We start from the raw sequence: 17337 nt of genomic DNA on the forward strand, positions 1-17337 counted from the left end.
ACTTGTAACATACTGTGTGAGTGCCTAACCAAGCCACAGAGCAAGCCAATATTCATCATCAAATTCTTGCTAATCTACCAATAATTTCCTTGGCATGAAATATGAATATAGTATTTTCTATTTTACATAAATTATCACAAATGATTCAGTTATTGATTGATTGGTCTGCATATTTCTTTACTGTATTATAATATGATTGAGCATGATAATTTGTGTACGGTATGCAAATGTATATTTCTACTGTACTTTTAATATAGCCTGTCATGTACTGCAGGCCTATTTTGACTGATGTTCTTCAGTAGTTTGATTGCTTGAATTTGTTTTCCCACAGTCACTACCTTCAATAAGACTGGAGAGGGCAGGCTCCTCCGCCAGTGACAGTAGGGTATGATATCATCTGGACGATCCAGATGCTTATTTATTTGTTGCCGTTAAGTTTGTGTACATTTCTTTTGCATGAATCTATAAATAATGTATGATTTTAGCTCAGATTTCTTTTTGCATGTTGATTTTCATGTTTGTGATGGCTTTCTTCTGTGGGTTATATGGTTTGTAACATATATTTTCTACTTTTACAAATTCCAAGTGAAATATAAACATCAATTGAAAGAGTATTTTTGTGTATCTTATCTGGGATTCATAAGATACACAAAAATACTTTTTCAATTGATATGTATTTTATCTGAGATTTATAATGCTGTGTGCCAAAAATTATTATAGAAAGATGTTGGTTTTGTGGCCATATTTGTGAAATAGACAGACAATTTGAATTCCTTGATTATTGTTTAATGCATCATACACTAATTTCCACATACTGTAGCTATATTGAATTAAAATTATCATACTTTTAAAAATAGAATACATTCAAACAAATCCACTACTAGGCCTACAAAATATAAGCATTCAGTATCTAATTTTAAACTAAATATTTCTAAAATTGTAATGCCTTGGTTTTAGTTTACTGCATTGTAATTTCCAAATAGGTATATTGAACAATTTTTGTAAGATAAAATTTATCACACTTAACAATAGAATACATTCAAAATAAATCCACTACTACAAAAAATAAGCATACAGTAAATAATTTTTAATTAAATGCTTAAAAAAGAAAACCAAAAAACATGATTACTTTTAATCTTAACCATATCTTAATCTTACAAACATTCAAGCTAAACAAGCAAGATATGAAGCGGAATATTGCTGATAATGGTATCAATTCTGCATGAACGATAAGTGAATTTAAGGTGACTCATACACTGTTCACTCTGAATAAATGATCGAGTCACAATGGTGGCTAAGATTTCCTTTAGTCGATCACTGCAGAGTTCATAGGCGTCAAGAACTATCAGAGGTGTTAGTGATGGTAGGTACTGAGTACTCTACAATTGTTAGAAACTAAAGCTTAACTGTTTAATCTACATTGGATGTGGTCATAGGGTACAGTATATGGGTTCCAAGATATATTTAATTACAAGAAAATATTGCTGATCTTTTCGGTGACTGATTATAATAAAATACTGCTGATCTGTTCCGTGAATGATTGTTAGAACACATTGCTGATTTGTTCTGTGAATGATCTTCTGAAATATGTAAATGGAAGTATCCATGCGCCTAAAGGTAGGAGTTGTATATTCCGTCAATTGGCTCCGTAATTGATGTCATTTTCAGGTAGTTATGCAATGTTCTTAATCCCCGGAATTACTTATTATTGATATAACATTTAGAATATAAAGTGGTTGTGTATACAGTAATCGTCCAGACTGATTTAAGTATTTCCTATGTATTCTATTTTTTCAATCTTTTACTTCCTAAATTATTAGGATGATTAATAAAACATTTCCTATTTAGTATTACAGCCTTCTGAGACATTATTTTGTAGAATACTACTAAGATTGTTGCATAAACATTAAGGTTCATGTGGAAAATGTAGAGTAGCATTCAACTAAATAAATGTTGTTTTTAAATATTTTTTTGTGAAAGGCTTTTAGATAAATTTGCCAGTATTAGCATGGAGAAAATAAAATAGAAATAAAATAAATAAAATATTTTATTTTCTCCATGGTATTAGCATACATAATCGGTAGAATTTCATCACTATCTGTGTATTTGCTAGTGACATTATTATGGTCGTCGTCGTCGTCATAATCATCATCATCATCATCATATTATTATCCTTCCCATCATCATGACCATCACATATCATTAATCATCTTCATCATCATCATCTTCAACACCATCAATTCATCATCATCATTAGCATCATTTCAATCAACATCATCCATATCATCAACACCGCTATTGTCATCATCTTCATGGCAATTAGTCATTATCCATGATTACTATCCTTGCTATCATCGAAGACTATCCTCATCATGACCAGCATTAAGATTGTCCATACAGTATCTTTCTTTGTCCACCGTTTCCCTTGCCTATCCTTGTCTTATTCTTCTTCAAAACCATCATCAACTTGATTCCCCCAATCATCAGTACACCTTGTGGGTGCAACATACTACAGCATATTCTGTTAGTTATAATGCTATAATTCATATTTATTACATAGTGAGTACATCTTCAAATTAATTTAGAAACCTTTATTAAAGTCTACTTTGGAGTATGTTTTATACAAGTTTTCTTTCCTCTTTTCCTTGGATTGTCAGTAATTAATAACAAGCATGCCAACAATGCTGTTAGATTCCCGTATCTTAGTTTGTTCGTATATTTTAGTTGCCGTATGTTGAATTGCTTTTGTGGAAAGGTTTTCTTCAGTGTGTATTCTTCCGTAATTGAAAAATGTAAGTTCTATTCTGTATTTTTGTTGAGTTTATTGTTGATGTAATACTTTAATACTGGTTGCCTTTCTTACAGTTTTCTTCAGTAGATTTAATCAAACTACATTAACATACAGTATTTTTTAACCAAATTAAAAAAAATTATTTGACTTTACCTTATTCATTATTTTACTTGCTTTATTCATAAACGAAAGCATGCCATTTGTTTTGTTGTTTTTAATTGTTTAATTGAATACATTGTACAAGTATAATGTTAAAACAGCCTTTCATATTTTTGTTCATACCAATTGAACAATTCAATGCTTTAGCTGAATTTTAAGTTTATGATTTTATGCTCAGCTTTAGGGTACCCTCTTATATAGTATTTTGAGTCATACTGGTATACACATGGTTTTTGTATTTCATTTACAAGGAATTACAACTCTACTCCCTGTAGCTGGAATCCTTGAAGTGATAATTAAGTATTTCAACATGTAGAATTTTGGGTAATTTCCCATCGATTGTATTTAAGCGAACTACTGGGTTTTTTCAAAATGATTTCCTGCTTCATGCAACAAGATGTTCTTTCATAAATACTTTTGTGTAGAGATACAATCAAATGACAGTTGAATGGTTGAGACTTAAAGCTAACTTTAAGTGATTGAAGTTTTAAATTGTAAGTAGAATAATGTACACATACATCTAGTCCTATTTTAGTTTTTAGAATAATATCTTATTTTTTTATTTTTTAGCCTATTATGTTTCATAATTCAACATCAAACAGATTACAACACTAGACTGTGGTTGATATGCTTGTCTTCTAAATTGAGAATCATAGGTTGAAATCCTGTCATGACAACAGGATTCTTGCTACAACCATGGTACAACTAAAAGTAAAAGCAAAGCACTTTCTTTAGGGCATAATAGGAGACTTGTTCATAGTATATTATTTAATCCTGTAAGTGACGAGGTACTTAACTGTTTGATGAGAATGAAAGAAATAATAAAATTGTTTTAGAGGAAGTCAGTGATAATAAACATACTTGTACATATTTTCCAGATCATAATTGCTCTAGTTGTCTTTACACATTAAGTAGGATTCCAGTGAGAAGGTTTTCTATTGTGCATTATTATATTATTAAGTTGCTTGTTGTTACATTGCATGTTTCCTTTTTGTTGCTCTTGACAAAAGTGTTCTTTGCCACTTGAGTAAATGTTTGTCTATCTAAATGATGCAGCATTAATTTGTTATTTAGATATCTATATTGGCATGAACATTAAACGTTCCAATGTACTTACTCATTTTGTTGTTCTTTCTATATTTCTAGACAGCTATTCTAATTATTAATTTATAATAAGTATTTTTGTCTATGTTTAACAAATCTTAAGAACATTACCTCACATTTTTGTTTTCTTCTACATATTTTATTATTATATCTCCTTTTGTTGTTGGAGCCAGCATTTAGTGATTATTAATCACCGTAAACACTTAATTGTTTTTCATCTACAGAAAATGAAAGACCGTGTAGAAGGACTTCGCCGTGGTCCAATGCATGCTCCGAGTACACCCACAAGTATTAGCAGTCGCAGTTCTGTTAGAAGTAGTATCTCAAGCACAGGGAGTTATTCGGATTTATGTGCAAATAATGATAACTTTGATTTAGAATATAATGGCGGAGGTATGGACTCGGACGATGAGGAAACAAGTGAATCTTCTGGGGTAAGGCACTCTATATTCTTAACCTAATATTCCTCTTCATACAATTCATCCATTTCTGAGACCACCTAATTTGACACCACTTTGTCAAAAGTACTAAATACAATCATCATTCTTTTAACGCAAAGCTACTGTAATCCTCTAATTGCAAACCGAACCCCGAGACCAACCCACATTCTTAGATCTTGGATTTGAACGGTAGATACCATATACTATATCTGACGATTCGGGAAAATGAAAAATAAAAAAAATAAAAAAATGAATAAAATGAAATAAAATCAGAGAAAATTCCTGTTCACATAGTTTTTCAGTTTTACATTAAGTTATGTGAAAGTATCGTAGGTAGTTCATAATAAGACTATTTTTTTAATTTTCACTTAAGTTCAGTTCAATAACACATTATTTTTATTATATTTTTTTTATTATTCACATGTGTTTAATATAATTTGTTGATGCAAAACTTGGTGATACTATTTATTTATTTTATTTTTTAAAATTATGGATTAATTTGTTTTTGCAGTCCATCCTTGTCAGAGATATTGTTAGAGATTGTCTCGAGAAGGAGCCGAGTGAAAGAACAGAAGATGAAATAGGTAAATGAACATTTATTTTGTTCTAATTATTTCGGTTAATATCACATTGCTATATTCTAAGTCAAGGAAACATATTTGAGGTCAGTTATCACCTTGTTCATAAATATAAATCAAATAATTCAGATTATAATTCTCAAATTGCTAACAAAAACAGTGCAATAGTACTATACTTGGTTTTGAACCTAATTTGATTATTTTCTGTGACAATTTTACGGGTTGGTTTTTATGATAGTTCATCATTTATTTTTTTCTGTTTTTCCATCACTGTCTGTGTTCAAGCACTTTGTTAAAGCAATTTTGTAATTGTGTTACCACTGACATTGCTCTAGGAATCGAACCATCATCCCACTAGTTCTGTTATGATGCTCTGCACAATAACATAACATTAATTTTTCAAGGCTAGTAGAATATTAATTGCCTTAATAGCTGAAGCACTGTAGAAGCAGCGAATGGTATTGAAAGCCCTGCCATTATTGCCTTGGGAAGTTACTACAAAATTGCCAACATAGGAAACTCACCTATTTATCCATTATACTACGTGTATGTGTCAGAAATTTTAATATTTAGATTTTTCAATTTCATTCTCATTCAACAGTGAATAACTTGTTAATTCAAGGTGACAGATTTTTTTTTTTTTTTTTTTTTTCAAAATATGATATGAAAAAAAAAAGCCAAATCACCAATTTGAGGCCTAGGAAGGGGATTTTTTTGTGTTATGAGGAGGAAAGTCTGTCAAGTATCAGTTCAAAATTGTAGTGTTTAAGTCAAGCAGCATAAGTAATGACTCAAGCTTATGTCTTTCCTATTAACTGAAATATGTTATTAAAAATTAACAAAACATTATTCAAAGATCAATTATTAAGATATAACATATTAACATAATGATGTTCTGACGTAGCTCAAACTGCCTATGTCACATTAGTACTAATATAGCCCTGTACCGTATAATGGTAATGGTTGTAGACTTATGGCACATAAAACGTGGTCTTTATGCGCTATATACAGAAAACAAAATCTATTCTAGTCAACTAAGCTAACCATGCTAAAATATAAATATTATATTTATATAAATATTTTCAATCAAATGTAAAGTATTTGGAAAAGACCAACATTTAAACAACTTCAATGTTTCTGATTTTAAAAAAAATCATACTTTTATATAATTTTCCTTTTGATTTTCCAACCAACTTCATATTTATTACAAATTTGCAATTTTTGTAATTTAATATTTAGGTTAGGTTCACTGTTTACAGTATGTTATTTATTATACCTGTAGTCATGTTATTTTCATTTTACAATTTAGCTGAAAGGCAAGGATGACTGAAAAAAAAGATCAAATTTGAACTTGAACTTTATTCTGGGCCGCTTGCTAGTAGCTACATTACAAAGAATTACTTAAAATACTAAACTTAATGTCATAGTGCTATGTTATTGTTTCTCTTTATAGCAATTTAATGGTGGCTAATGGAACTTTTTGAAAATTGCAAGCAGTTCACTTTACTAGAAGAAGCATTCTTTCAGCGTTTTAAAAGTATTTCCATCATCGTAATTACTTTTATGGCTTTATGGTTTATGCAACCATTATGAAACTAATGTTATGATTCCTAAAATGGTGATAGGAAAATATTTTTATTAGTGTAATTAGTAGCTATTTGAAATTGAAATTTTTTTTCAGAATGCTCAAATTATTGATATTAACAGCTTTTACTTGGTGTGTTACTTTGTTTCTCTTTATATTGTCTCATAATTAAAATTTATAATGCACCAAATTTAAATTTGTTTGCAATTACACAAAAGTATACCAACTGATTAAGTTAGTAGTAAGATAACAATATTAAATGCAATATACAAGTTCAAATGTGAGAAAAAATCATGTGAAATTTAAAACAAAATTTAAATTCACTTCCAGTACTTCAGGCACTTAAAATGTCAGAGGTCAATCTAGGTCAATTCAAACTCTGTTGCGATGCGAATATCCGTTTTTTTCCGATATATAATTTATTCAGATCCAGAGTTATAGTTTTTAACAGACAGTTTAAGGTAATTTAAAGGGGGAAGAGGTCAAGAAACAAATGGTACCTTGGCTAAAGGTTTCCCTTCTAAATGTTGGCATAGTAAAAATACATTTTTTTTTGCTGTGTATAGACTTTGGGTTGGGCCTTATAGGTGGACATGGATATAATTGAACATAATTGCATCCTGATTAATTTAATTACTCAGTTCATTTTTGTAACAAGAAATATTAAAATACACAAGAAACAACACTAATATGGAACAAATGCATTATTAACAATTAATGACTTACAAACCCACATTTAAAAAAAAAATCATATTTCTGGATCCTCTTTACATAGAAAAATCACTAAAAAATTTCACTTCTTAGCCACTAATAACTAATTCGAAAAAGTGGGTTTCTTCTTAAATTCTAAATTGAGTGTTAAGCAATTATGCTTTAAATTCCAATATTCTTTTATATTATTCTGTCCTTCATACATCATATATTACTACATACACAGGGATAATCTTTTTGATCCAGTAGGAAAATGATATAAATTTAAAAATGAAATAATTTATAGTTACAGTTGCAAAGTGAGTACTAAAATAGTAATAACACAAGCCCTTTAATTAGGTTGTTTACAGCATTACCTGCTGGGAATAGAAACTGGTCTGGCTAAGCCATGATTAGATATGCTCCAAAATAATGTTTGTTAATTACAGTATCACAAGCATTTATTGCAATGAATGCAGGAATAAGAGGGCAGAATTTTTGTCTATAAAACAAGCGCATTTTAGACATTTAAAACACCTTTTCCAAGCTCTTTCAAAAAATATTATTAGCTGTCAATGTCCTCTTGGTATTACCAAACTTATAGTGTTTTTTATTTAACAGTTACTGTAAGTTACTTAAACTTTTTTTTCAAATAAACCCTTGTGTTTAGTTAAGCTCTACAACTGTTATAGCATATGGAACAATGATACAATTTTCATATTTCTTTAATTAATACAGAAATTCAAAAGAAATATGATATTTACAATATAGTGTATTTTCATATTGATGGAAAGACAGTAATGTGATTGTCCCTAAGGAATAATATTGCAATCCATAAACACAGCGTTCTTGACAGAGTGAATTAATTTTCTTGCATCCATCAATATTTAAAATAGGCATTACTAGAATAGGTTGTGTATACTCTTAAATTATCTACCAACTTGAAAGCTTGCCAAATTGTAGAGATGTTGAAACTAAGTATTTCCTATATTTTATAGTAAATATACATCTTATATTTTACATAAGCATGGTACCAGAAAGTGTACATAAATTGTATGGTTTGTGAAAAAAAAATCGAGGTCGGGTGAAATTTGTACTTGTATCCTTTGATCTTATCCGACAACACAGAAAGCAAACGACACATTCACAGCGTTCCATTTAGGAGATTTGAAAGAACATGTTTATATCAACTAGGGCGTTGGTTTTTTTTTTTTTTTTTTTTTTTTATAGATTTTACTGAACATTTTAAAAAAATTGTATAAAGATGGAAATAATGTGCAGGTCACAAATGATATGTACAAGAAAATAGCTTATAATTAATTAAAAAAAAAAAAAATGAAGGTGTTTTTTGAAATTCTCATATTAGGCATTTAAAATACTGAAATTGCCAAATAATGAAGTGAAGTTGCCATTAAAATAAATTAGTTTATATGAATGGAGAATTCATAAAATTTAATTTGTTCCTAAAAGCAAGTTTCCACTGTACAGTAGGCCTACTGTAAATCTGAGTCCATTACCCACAATTCTTCCTATGATAACTGGAGTTAACTAAGCAAAATGTTGCGAAACCTATTTTTTTTTAAAGTTTACATATTATCAGATCTTATTTCGATGTGATTATCAGATCTTATTTGATCGAAATTATTCAGCTTGATATAACACACCAAAAGATCCTTAATGTTTAACCCACGCTACAATCTTCCAATATATGAATGAATTTAATTTACTTTATTGTACATGTTTATAATCTTATTGTTTGAAGGTAGTGAACTCTCCCATCTTTATTTCTGTTATCTGATCGCCGGTTACAAATTGCGAAAATTCAGTTTATATTAGAATATTTTAATTAGAAGAAAGATACCGATGGTTGGTGGAATTTTCTTTGAGAATGCGAAATGTAATTTCATGCGAATTTTATGTCACAAAGCATGAAAATGTGATGCTTCGTTATGGTTTTTGCAAACTTGTTTTTTTTTTATCTGTGGAAGATTTTTACGAGGGAAACTAGGATGGATATTGAAGATAAAACAGTGTCATTTTTTCAAAAGGTTAATCTGTAAAATTGTGTGAACACTTTTTTTATTGCTTATTTTTACCAATGTTCACACATGGATATGAGGAATGTTTTACTAAAACCAAAGTTAAGATAGTAAAAAATTAGGGGATGCTCTTTCATGACCTTTATACTACTAGTACTAGATTCATGATGCTGTTCTCTGCCAAAAGATTATTCTGCTTGATATAACACACCAAAAGATCCTTAATGTTTAACCCACGCTACAATCTTCCAATATATGAATGAATTTTTACTTTATTATACATGTTTATAATCTTATTGTTTGAAGGTAGTGAACTGTCCCTTCTTTATTTCTGTTATCTGATCGCCGGTTACAAATTGCGAAAATTCAGTTTATATTAGAATATTTTAATTAGAAGAAAGATACCGATGGTTGGTGGAATTTTCTTTGAGAATGCGAAATGTAATTTCATGCGAATTTTATGTCACAAAGCATGAAAATGTGATGCTTCGTTATGGTTTTTGCAAACTTGTTTTTTTTTTATCTGTGGAAGATTTTTACGAGGGAAACTAGGATGGATATTGAAGATAAAACAGTGTCATTTTTTCAAAAGGTTAATCTGTAAAATTGTGTGAACACTTTTTTTATTGCTTATTTTTACCAATGTTCACACATGGATATGAGGAATGTTTTACTAAAACCAAAGTTAAGATAGTAAAAAATTAGGGGATGCTCTTTCATGACCTTTATACTACTAGTACTAGATTCATGATGCTGTTCTCTGCCAAAAGCCAATCACATCTTTAGTGAAATCCTCTATATTTTCCATGATTATACTTACCATGAAGCCAAATATAAATAACTACATCAGAAAGACTTAACTAAGTTGTACTGTTCGCATTAAACTTTTCCCCTCTATAATTATGTATGGTTTTCTTCAAGGCATAATTTGCTAAGCTAATCCAACCATGTACAGTAACTATAAAGAATATTTTGCCAGGCTAATTGCTTTGGATTTATATTGAAACAATGTCCTGTTAAGTTTTACCAGAAACGTCAAATGTGAAACACAGCTTTAAATAACATTAACGGTATGAGGATTGAGATGGATTGATGATGTAGTATAGTGAAACTTGAGTGCAGAGTTCGGTTAGTGATTACAGACGAAAACACACAAAAATGACGACATATAGATATCATTATGGTCATGTTCTGACGTTTTATCGCCATGGTTATATATCACCATGGCGATGTGGAGGTTGAGTCGTGTTCCTCTAAGAACATGAGATATTGCCATCTGAAGAAGTCACGCATGAAATTAAGTTCTCTTAGGAAACTTGTCTTATTTTTCAAATTGTAAATGTTTGCAATGGCTTCATTCCTAGATTACATTCGTACAGTCATTACTCTCGAGCATGTTAGATATTGAGAATATGAGTACGTAGATTAAACATGTATTAGGCTTTACATTAATTAACCGACTACATATTAGGAGTATTCAAATGCGGGCAGGACATGTTGAAAAAGCAAGGTATGCTTACTCTGGCAGTGAAGGTGACATTTAACTAGTTGACTGCAATTTTCTTTGCTCAGTAAGTTTCAGGAGGCTTGGGATGTAAACTTTACCGGTAGAGGGTGGGGGTACTTCTAAATCTAAATCTATGTAGATACTCATCACCTGTTCAGCTTTTGGATGAGGGCAGGGGCTTGAGATGAACCATTACACCGGGGTAACTCCCTACTCGTCTCGAAAGATGTACTGGGTTCTTTATAGTGCACATGAGCCATTGTGAACACTGGGCCTACATTTTTTAGTCCTTATCCGAGAAGACTTGCTCCACCTCCAGAGCCATAGGCGAGCGTGCTGTTCAAACCAGCACCGATATTATGGCTGTAGGTTACGAGCCCCTGCCTTAACCGCTCGGCCATTCGACTCGCCTACTTATGAGCCTATACCCCATTATTACTCTATTGCAATAACATATACTTTTAGGTCTGGACTGCTACACAGTACAACGATTGCACAGAAAACACTGTAGCGACAGTGCAGCAATTGTATTTGTGAATAAAACTTTTAAAAAGCTACATTGCTATAATGTTATGTAATGGTATGTAAATATTTATTTTTTGGGAAAAAATATAGTGCATAATACGTAAATACATATTCATGGTTCCGTGTTCAATGCCTACAGAATCAATCATCCATAATATGCAACCTTATCTGTTCCCTGTGGGAGTATTAATATTCTTTAAGCAAATTCATCTATACCTAATTTAAATGCAAACCAATATATATAGTCTTGGTGGAGAGAGACAGACTAAGTGTGTTGAGTAAAGTAAACAGAGTCGGTTCACTCACGACTACTGTGTTTGAACGACGATAAAAACCTGAAATCTGATTACGTAATAGGATTCTCAGAAGGTTCTCAGTGTACCATCTCTTTTTCTTTTTTTGTGCCATGATAATTTTTTTTTTAAACCATTTGATAAATGAGAAAACATTTTTTTTTCTTAACTAATAATGCTAATCAAGATATCAAAGAAAAGACTTTAAGTGTAATTTTTAAAAATTTGATTTGTAAATGTGCATGAAGCAAAAAGACTTGGAACAAAAAGCAGTGCAATTAAAAAAAAAAATACTGTGAATTTATATAGGACCATATCCACAAAATGCACTAAAAAAAATTTATGATGAATAGTTACAGTATCACCCTGTAGACTAGACATAGACTATATTTTGAGTCCCGAGCTCATGCATAGATATATATGGGCATTGACTGTGGATTGCGTGCAACTCCACAACAATAACAATCGGTTTCCTGTGAGTCAATATGGAGATGATTTCAATTTGTCCCAAGCACTTTCGCACGCTTCCACTAACAGCATTCTCCCTGAGTGGTAAAGTCATTTTCATGCTGTAAATGAGAGAAAATTGTTTTTGCCTTTAGGTGTGTGCAAGAATTTTTGTTGACCTTTAAAGATTTCATATTAGGAGTTTTAGAAATAGTAACTTAACAAAAAGACTAGAAACTATTTTATTATATATTGTAATTATAAGATACTAGCATATACCTGTGCTCTGCACGGTGTTAAATGAGTGTAAAAATATGGCGAGGCATATAGAGTAGTTAAATGTTACGATGGATTTACATAAATTTGAGGTGTGTTTTGGTGGAGTTGACTTGACCCTAATCTTTAGTTTCACTATGTATCTTAACACAACCCCATGAACAGTTTGTAGTCTTTTAGTATTAGAAAAGAATAGGTGCGAGTTATTTTGCCCTCGGGTGTTAAAGGCTATTGTACGTCGAAAACACACATTTCTTATCTCAGTAGTAGGCCTAAAATAGTGTAAAATTTAATTTAATAAAACGTAATTTTCCAAAATCATCACATTCTTCAATAGTTTGTCTTTAGAATATCTAACTATCTGTGAATAATAACTATACAGTAGTTTGATATAAAAATTGTCTCTGTTTAACATATCATTTTACGGTGTTTGCTGTTGCTTTTGTTATTGCTGTGGCAGATTTAGGAATTTGAAGTAGAGAAGTAGGGGGCCTTGCTAGCTATTTATAGGCCAGCCTATAGTAGTAGTAATAGTAGTAGTAGTAGTAGTAGTAGGTAAAATTATTAATGCTAGCATAAACCCGTGCTCTGCACGGTATTAAATGAACGTGAAAAACGTAATTTAGTTAAGTATTATGGGAAGCTGAGGAGGCAATAATTTAGGATTTTTTATTTGCCTTGTTATTATTTTTTTCTAAAGGACCTCATAATGTTTTGTGTGAGTGTCTGCCGAATAGTCCTTGTGAGGAATTGTCCATTTTGATAATACATTTGAATACAGTACCCTCTTGCATGTGAAAATGCAACATATACATTTGGGAATGAGATAAATATTTTTCGTTATGATTAAAGTAGGTAAATGCCTATAACAATGGTACAAAAGTGAGGAGATGTGTAGTTTTTATGTGACGTAAACAATTCACAAAACATGGCCGTTAAAGTACTCATTTTGGGTGCTTTTTTGCAGTTTCGTTGTCATCCAATATGCAGCCTAGAAAAGTAGACTGTCTAATAGTGACAAATAGAAACCCCAGTGTATGGGAGATGAGCACATTCCTGCCAGCAGTTTCAGAGGGGATAGAAGTTACGCGGAGGCGATTAGCAGTTAATATATCATACTGTAGCTTTAATCCTGATGCTCATGTATTTGATCCTTTATTAGCAGACCAAAGAGAGCTTAGGCGAGACTTTTTTTATACCTTGTTTTGCCAAAAACATCCAGACGGAGGAGAAAATACAAATAAAATTTTATTGGTGAATGTAAACAGTGTATTAATAAGATGGTTAAATGCCTTAAATTTATATAATTAGGAAGAAATAGGCCTATACATCTATTTTGAAGATTTCAAGGCAATGGTAGGCATAATAAAAATAAAGAAAAACTTTTAATATTTTTTTCTGAAATTTTCATTTATTTGTGGCAGCGGGTACGCTAATTAGTCAAAAATAAAATTTTGTTTTTATACAAAATCGCCATTATTGGCGGTCGATGGGTTCGTTAAACAAGCTATGAAAAAAGTCTTGCCTTAAAAAAGGTATAGAAGTTGATGAAGTTATTAATAAGTGTAACGATGATTATTTATAGTAATATTATTCTAGGATGACCATTTGTTACATTTTTAGTAGACCATTGGGAGTTTATAGAAAGTATTTTTATGACCATAATAAATATAATGTTATATTGGCTAATCCCAGCTTCACATAGAATTGATTAATGTGGGTGTTTAGTAGATCAGTGAGAGTTTCAGAAACTGTATACAAGACAGAACCCTACAGTATGTTGTATATTATTATTACTACAAAATACAAATAATTATAAAAATAATCCTATCTACGATAGCCATGCGTGCACAGGCCTGTAGTTAGTAGACGAATAGTAATAATTTATTGCTGCGAAGCAGCCAATTCATATTCTTGACAGCAATTTGACCTCTGAAAGGTCATTGTTTGTCAAAAAACCTGCGCCTAAGACAACTGAAAAGCGGAGTTTCCTTCTTTCGTTCTGCCGGGTAAAATCAATTACTTTAGGCGACGTTTGTAGACTAACCTACTCGTACCAACGTCCGCATGTCGCGACGCTGGAGTAGGCCTACTATTCAGCGTTTTTAATATATTTCTAAGTTTCCTATTTCTACGTTTAATCGGCTCATGTCTCAATATTTTGAGGCCAATATTATTTACGAACCCAGTTAAACTTATTTACTAGCCTATTTCAACGTGCTAATTATTACATTTAGGTGCCGCTTGTTGTAGACTGGCATACTGTTTTCGGAAATAAATACCATTTTATACACATGCGCATATCGATTCGCCAGCAGCGAGTCATCGCCAGCAGCAACGAGTCGCCAGCAGCGAGATGTCACTGCAGCAAAACATTATTGTACACGGTACCAACGCTGTTCTAATATAGACAATGGGTCGTGTCTCATATTATTTGTTATATTTTTATTATTCATTATTTTCACTTGACTCACATAAATAATTTTGTTCGAAGAACATTTTATGCAGTTTTACCTCGCAGCACTTCACTTGCAATTTGCAATTTCTAGTTTTAAGATATATTCTGATTGTAAAATACTGTATTATATATTACAGAAACCGAAAGGTCCACTGATTAATTTCAGATAAGAAAGTATAATACATACTCCAAGTATTGAAATACATGCCACACAATGGCATGTATTTCAATACTTGGAGTATGTATTATACTTTCTTATATATTACAGCTTACAGTAAAAATTAGGGCCTACATGATACCAGTATTAGGTACTTGTAGAATTCTAACTTTTAGAAACAGCAAACAAGTTGATGTACAACATAGTGACATATAATAAGCAATATTTTAGAGTGATATATTTTGTGTTGCATATTTTACTAGCTCTACTAACTCTCTGCGTGAACAGTATACTACAATTCATGAAGACTTACTGTAGCCTCAGGCACAATGTGCTTAAACAAGTTTGCGTAGTAATAATTGTTGTTGCTTATTAGCATGGTATATTGCATAATGCAAATGAGTGTAAATTCAATTCAGTCATAATAACGTAGCCCACATTACAGTAATATTATTAACTATTCAGATATGTGATATATCAACCATGAAGTCTCTTTGTATCAGTAAAACCAAGTTGTTGATTTGAAATTGTAAAGCATGGTTTACATAAAATCGCTACACGTTATCGCCGACAGCTTTTGGTGATGCTGATTGGTTGGTCGATTCAGGAAGCCTTCCTGATTGTGTGGGGGAAAACGCTGTAGTGATTTTAATGAAACCAGGTTTAACATTTATATTTAATAACAGAAAAATATGTTTTTATATTCTGCCAAAAAATATCTCTTGCAATCATTATATTTACAACACTAAAACATATTTTCATAATGCAAGTGAGTGTAAATTCAATTCAGTCATAATAACCTAGCCCACATTACAGTAATAATTATTAGCTATTCAAATATATCAACTAAGGTGTCTTTATGAGAAAACCAAGTTGCTGATTTCAAATTGTAACATTTATATTCAATACCATAGAAAAAAATATGTGTTTATATTCTGCTAAAAATATCTTTCACATTCATAATATTTACAATATACTAAACATACTTTTCATAATCCAAATGAGTGTAAATTGAGTTGTCATAATGTTAGTCAACATTACATTTAATATTATTATGTGATATATCAACCAAAAGAGTCTTTTGTATGAGTAAAACCAAGGTCTTAATTTGAAATTGTAAACTTTTATATAAAATAACAATAAATATTTTTCTCTATTCTGCCAGAAATTCCTTGCAATATGGTACTAATAAAACCGAAAGGTCCACTGATTAATCTCAGATAAGAAAGTATAATACATACTCCAAGTATTGAAATACACGCCATTGTGTTGGGATTCAATATTTCGACATTAATTATGTCATCATCAGGAATGATGACCCTTGCACTCCTTTGGACCCCACCAGTGATGGAAATAGAGGGGGATTCTGACGCATGGACAACCCAGGATCTCCAAATTCACTGCCCAGGCACGCCATCGTTCATGGCGTATAGCATCGTCTTTCGAGACGGCTGGCCTATATATATATATATATAATACATATAATTTTTGGGTCTTATATAGAACGCTGTTATGGCAATGGTGTTTCACATTATACCAAATTGTATTGTATAGATATAGAAAATATACTAAAACATATTTTTCTTCTACTGCAGAAATATTGCTGGATTTCATGCGTCACCTGCCAGCGTTTGCAAACATGACGATGTCCGTGAGACGGGCGCTGTGCGCTGTAATGGTCTTTGCTGTTGTTGGGAAAGGAGGAACTGTTGTTATGAAAGACGAAGAAGAGGTATAAGATAATTTGATTTCATTGTTACCATCGCATACTTTACTCATATAAATGAATACGACTCAATGATATGGAACACATGGTATCATTTAATGTGGCCCATAATGTCTGTAATTATAATGATCTATAATAGGATTTTCTATACTGTTTAAAATCATTTCTTTTTTTAAGAATTAAGACCAAGATAACAAAATGTTATAACATATTTATAAATGAAATGTGTACAACACTGAAATCCTGACAGGTATTGCTTAGGACATGTCACAATCCTAGGTATCATTACCTGAAAATTGAACAAAATAAATTGATTTATGGTAATGAAATGTAATATTAAATCAATACTAAGCCATATGTGTGATGATGTTTTTCAGCTGGACTCTTGGTCTGTTATTTTGAATGGCAGTGTCGTTATCTCTCGGCCTGATGGCCTCGATGAGCACTTACATCTTGGGGACAGGTAAATGATTAATTTAAAGCCCCTTTCACATTATCAAATTTTAAGTGACATGCCTAAATATGGTCATGATGACATCACATCATGACTATATATAGGCAC

At 31.3% G+C, this 17337-nt stretch overlaps 1 protein-coding gene across 14 annotated transcripts in view; it reads left to right on the top strand.

Moving 5' to 3' along the window:
* The window catches only part of LOC117121819 (rap guanine nucleotide exchange factor 6-like), a 91540-nt gene that overhangs the window by 44911 nt on the left and 29292 nt on the right, over window positions 1–17337 (top strand). For 13 of the 14 annotated variants that reach the window (XM_033267128.1, XM_033267129.1, XM_033267135.1 and 10 more), the window contains 5 exons: window positions 332–385; window positions 4279–4488; window positions 5006–5078; window positions 16645–16781; window positions 17153–17238. In XM_033267128.1, coding sequence (XP_033123019.1) covers window positions 332–385; window positions 4279–4488; window positions 5006–5078; window positions 16645–16781; window positions 17153–17238 — 560 coding nt within the window. The remainder of the gene's footprint in view (window positions 1–331; window positions 386–4278; window positions 4489–5005; window positions 5079–16644; window positions 16782–17152; window positions 17239–17337) is intronic. The other variant, XM_033267132.1, reaches the window with a different exon arrangement.

The sequence above is a fragment of the Anneissia japonica genome, unplaced genomic scaffold (assembly GCF_011630105.1).
Source record: "Anneissia japonica isolate Jap-2015-1 unplaced genomic scaffold, ASM1163010v1 scaffold2392_len1475705_cov187, whole genome shotgun sequence".
Taxonomy (NCBI): domain Eukaryota; kingdom Metazoa; phylum Echinodermata; class Crinoidea; order Comatulida; family Comatulidae; genus Anneissia; species Anneissia japonica.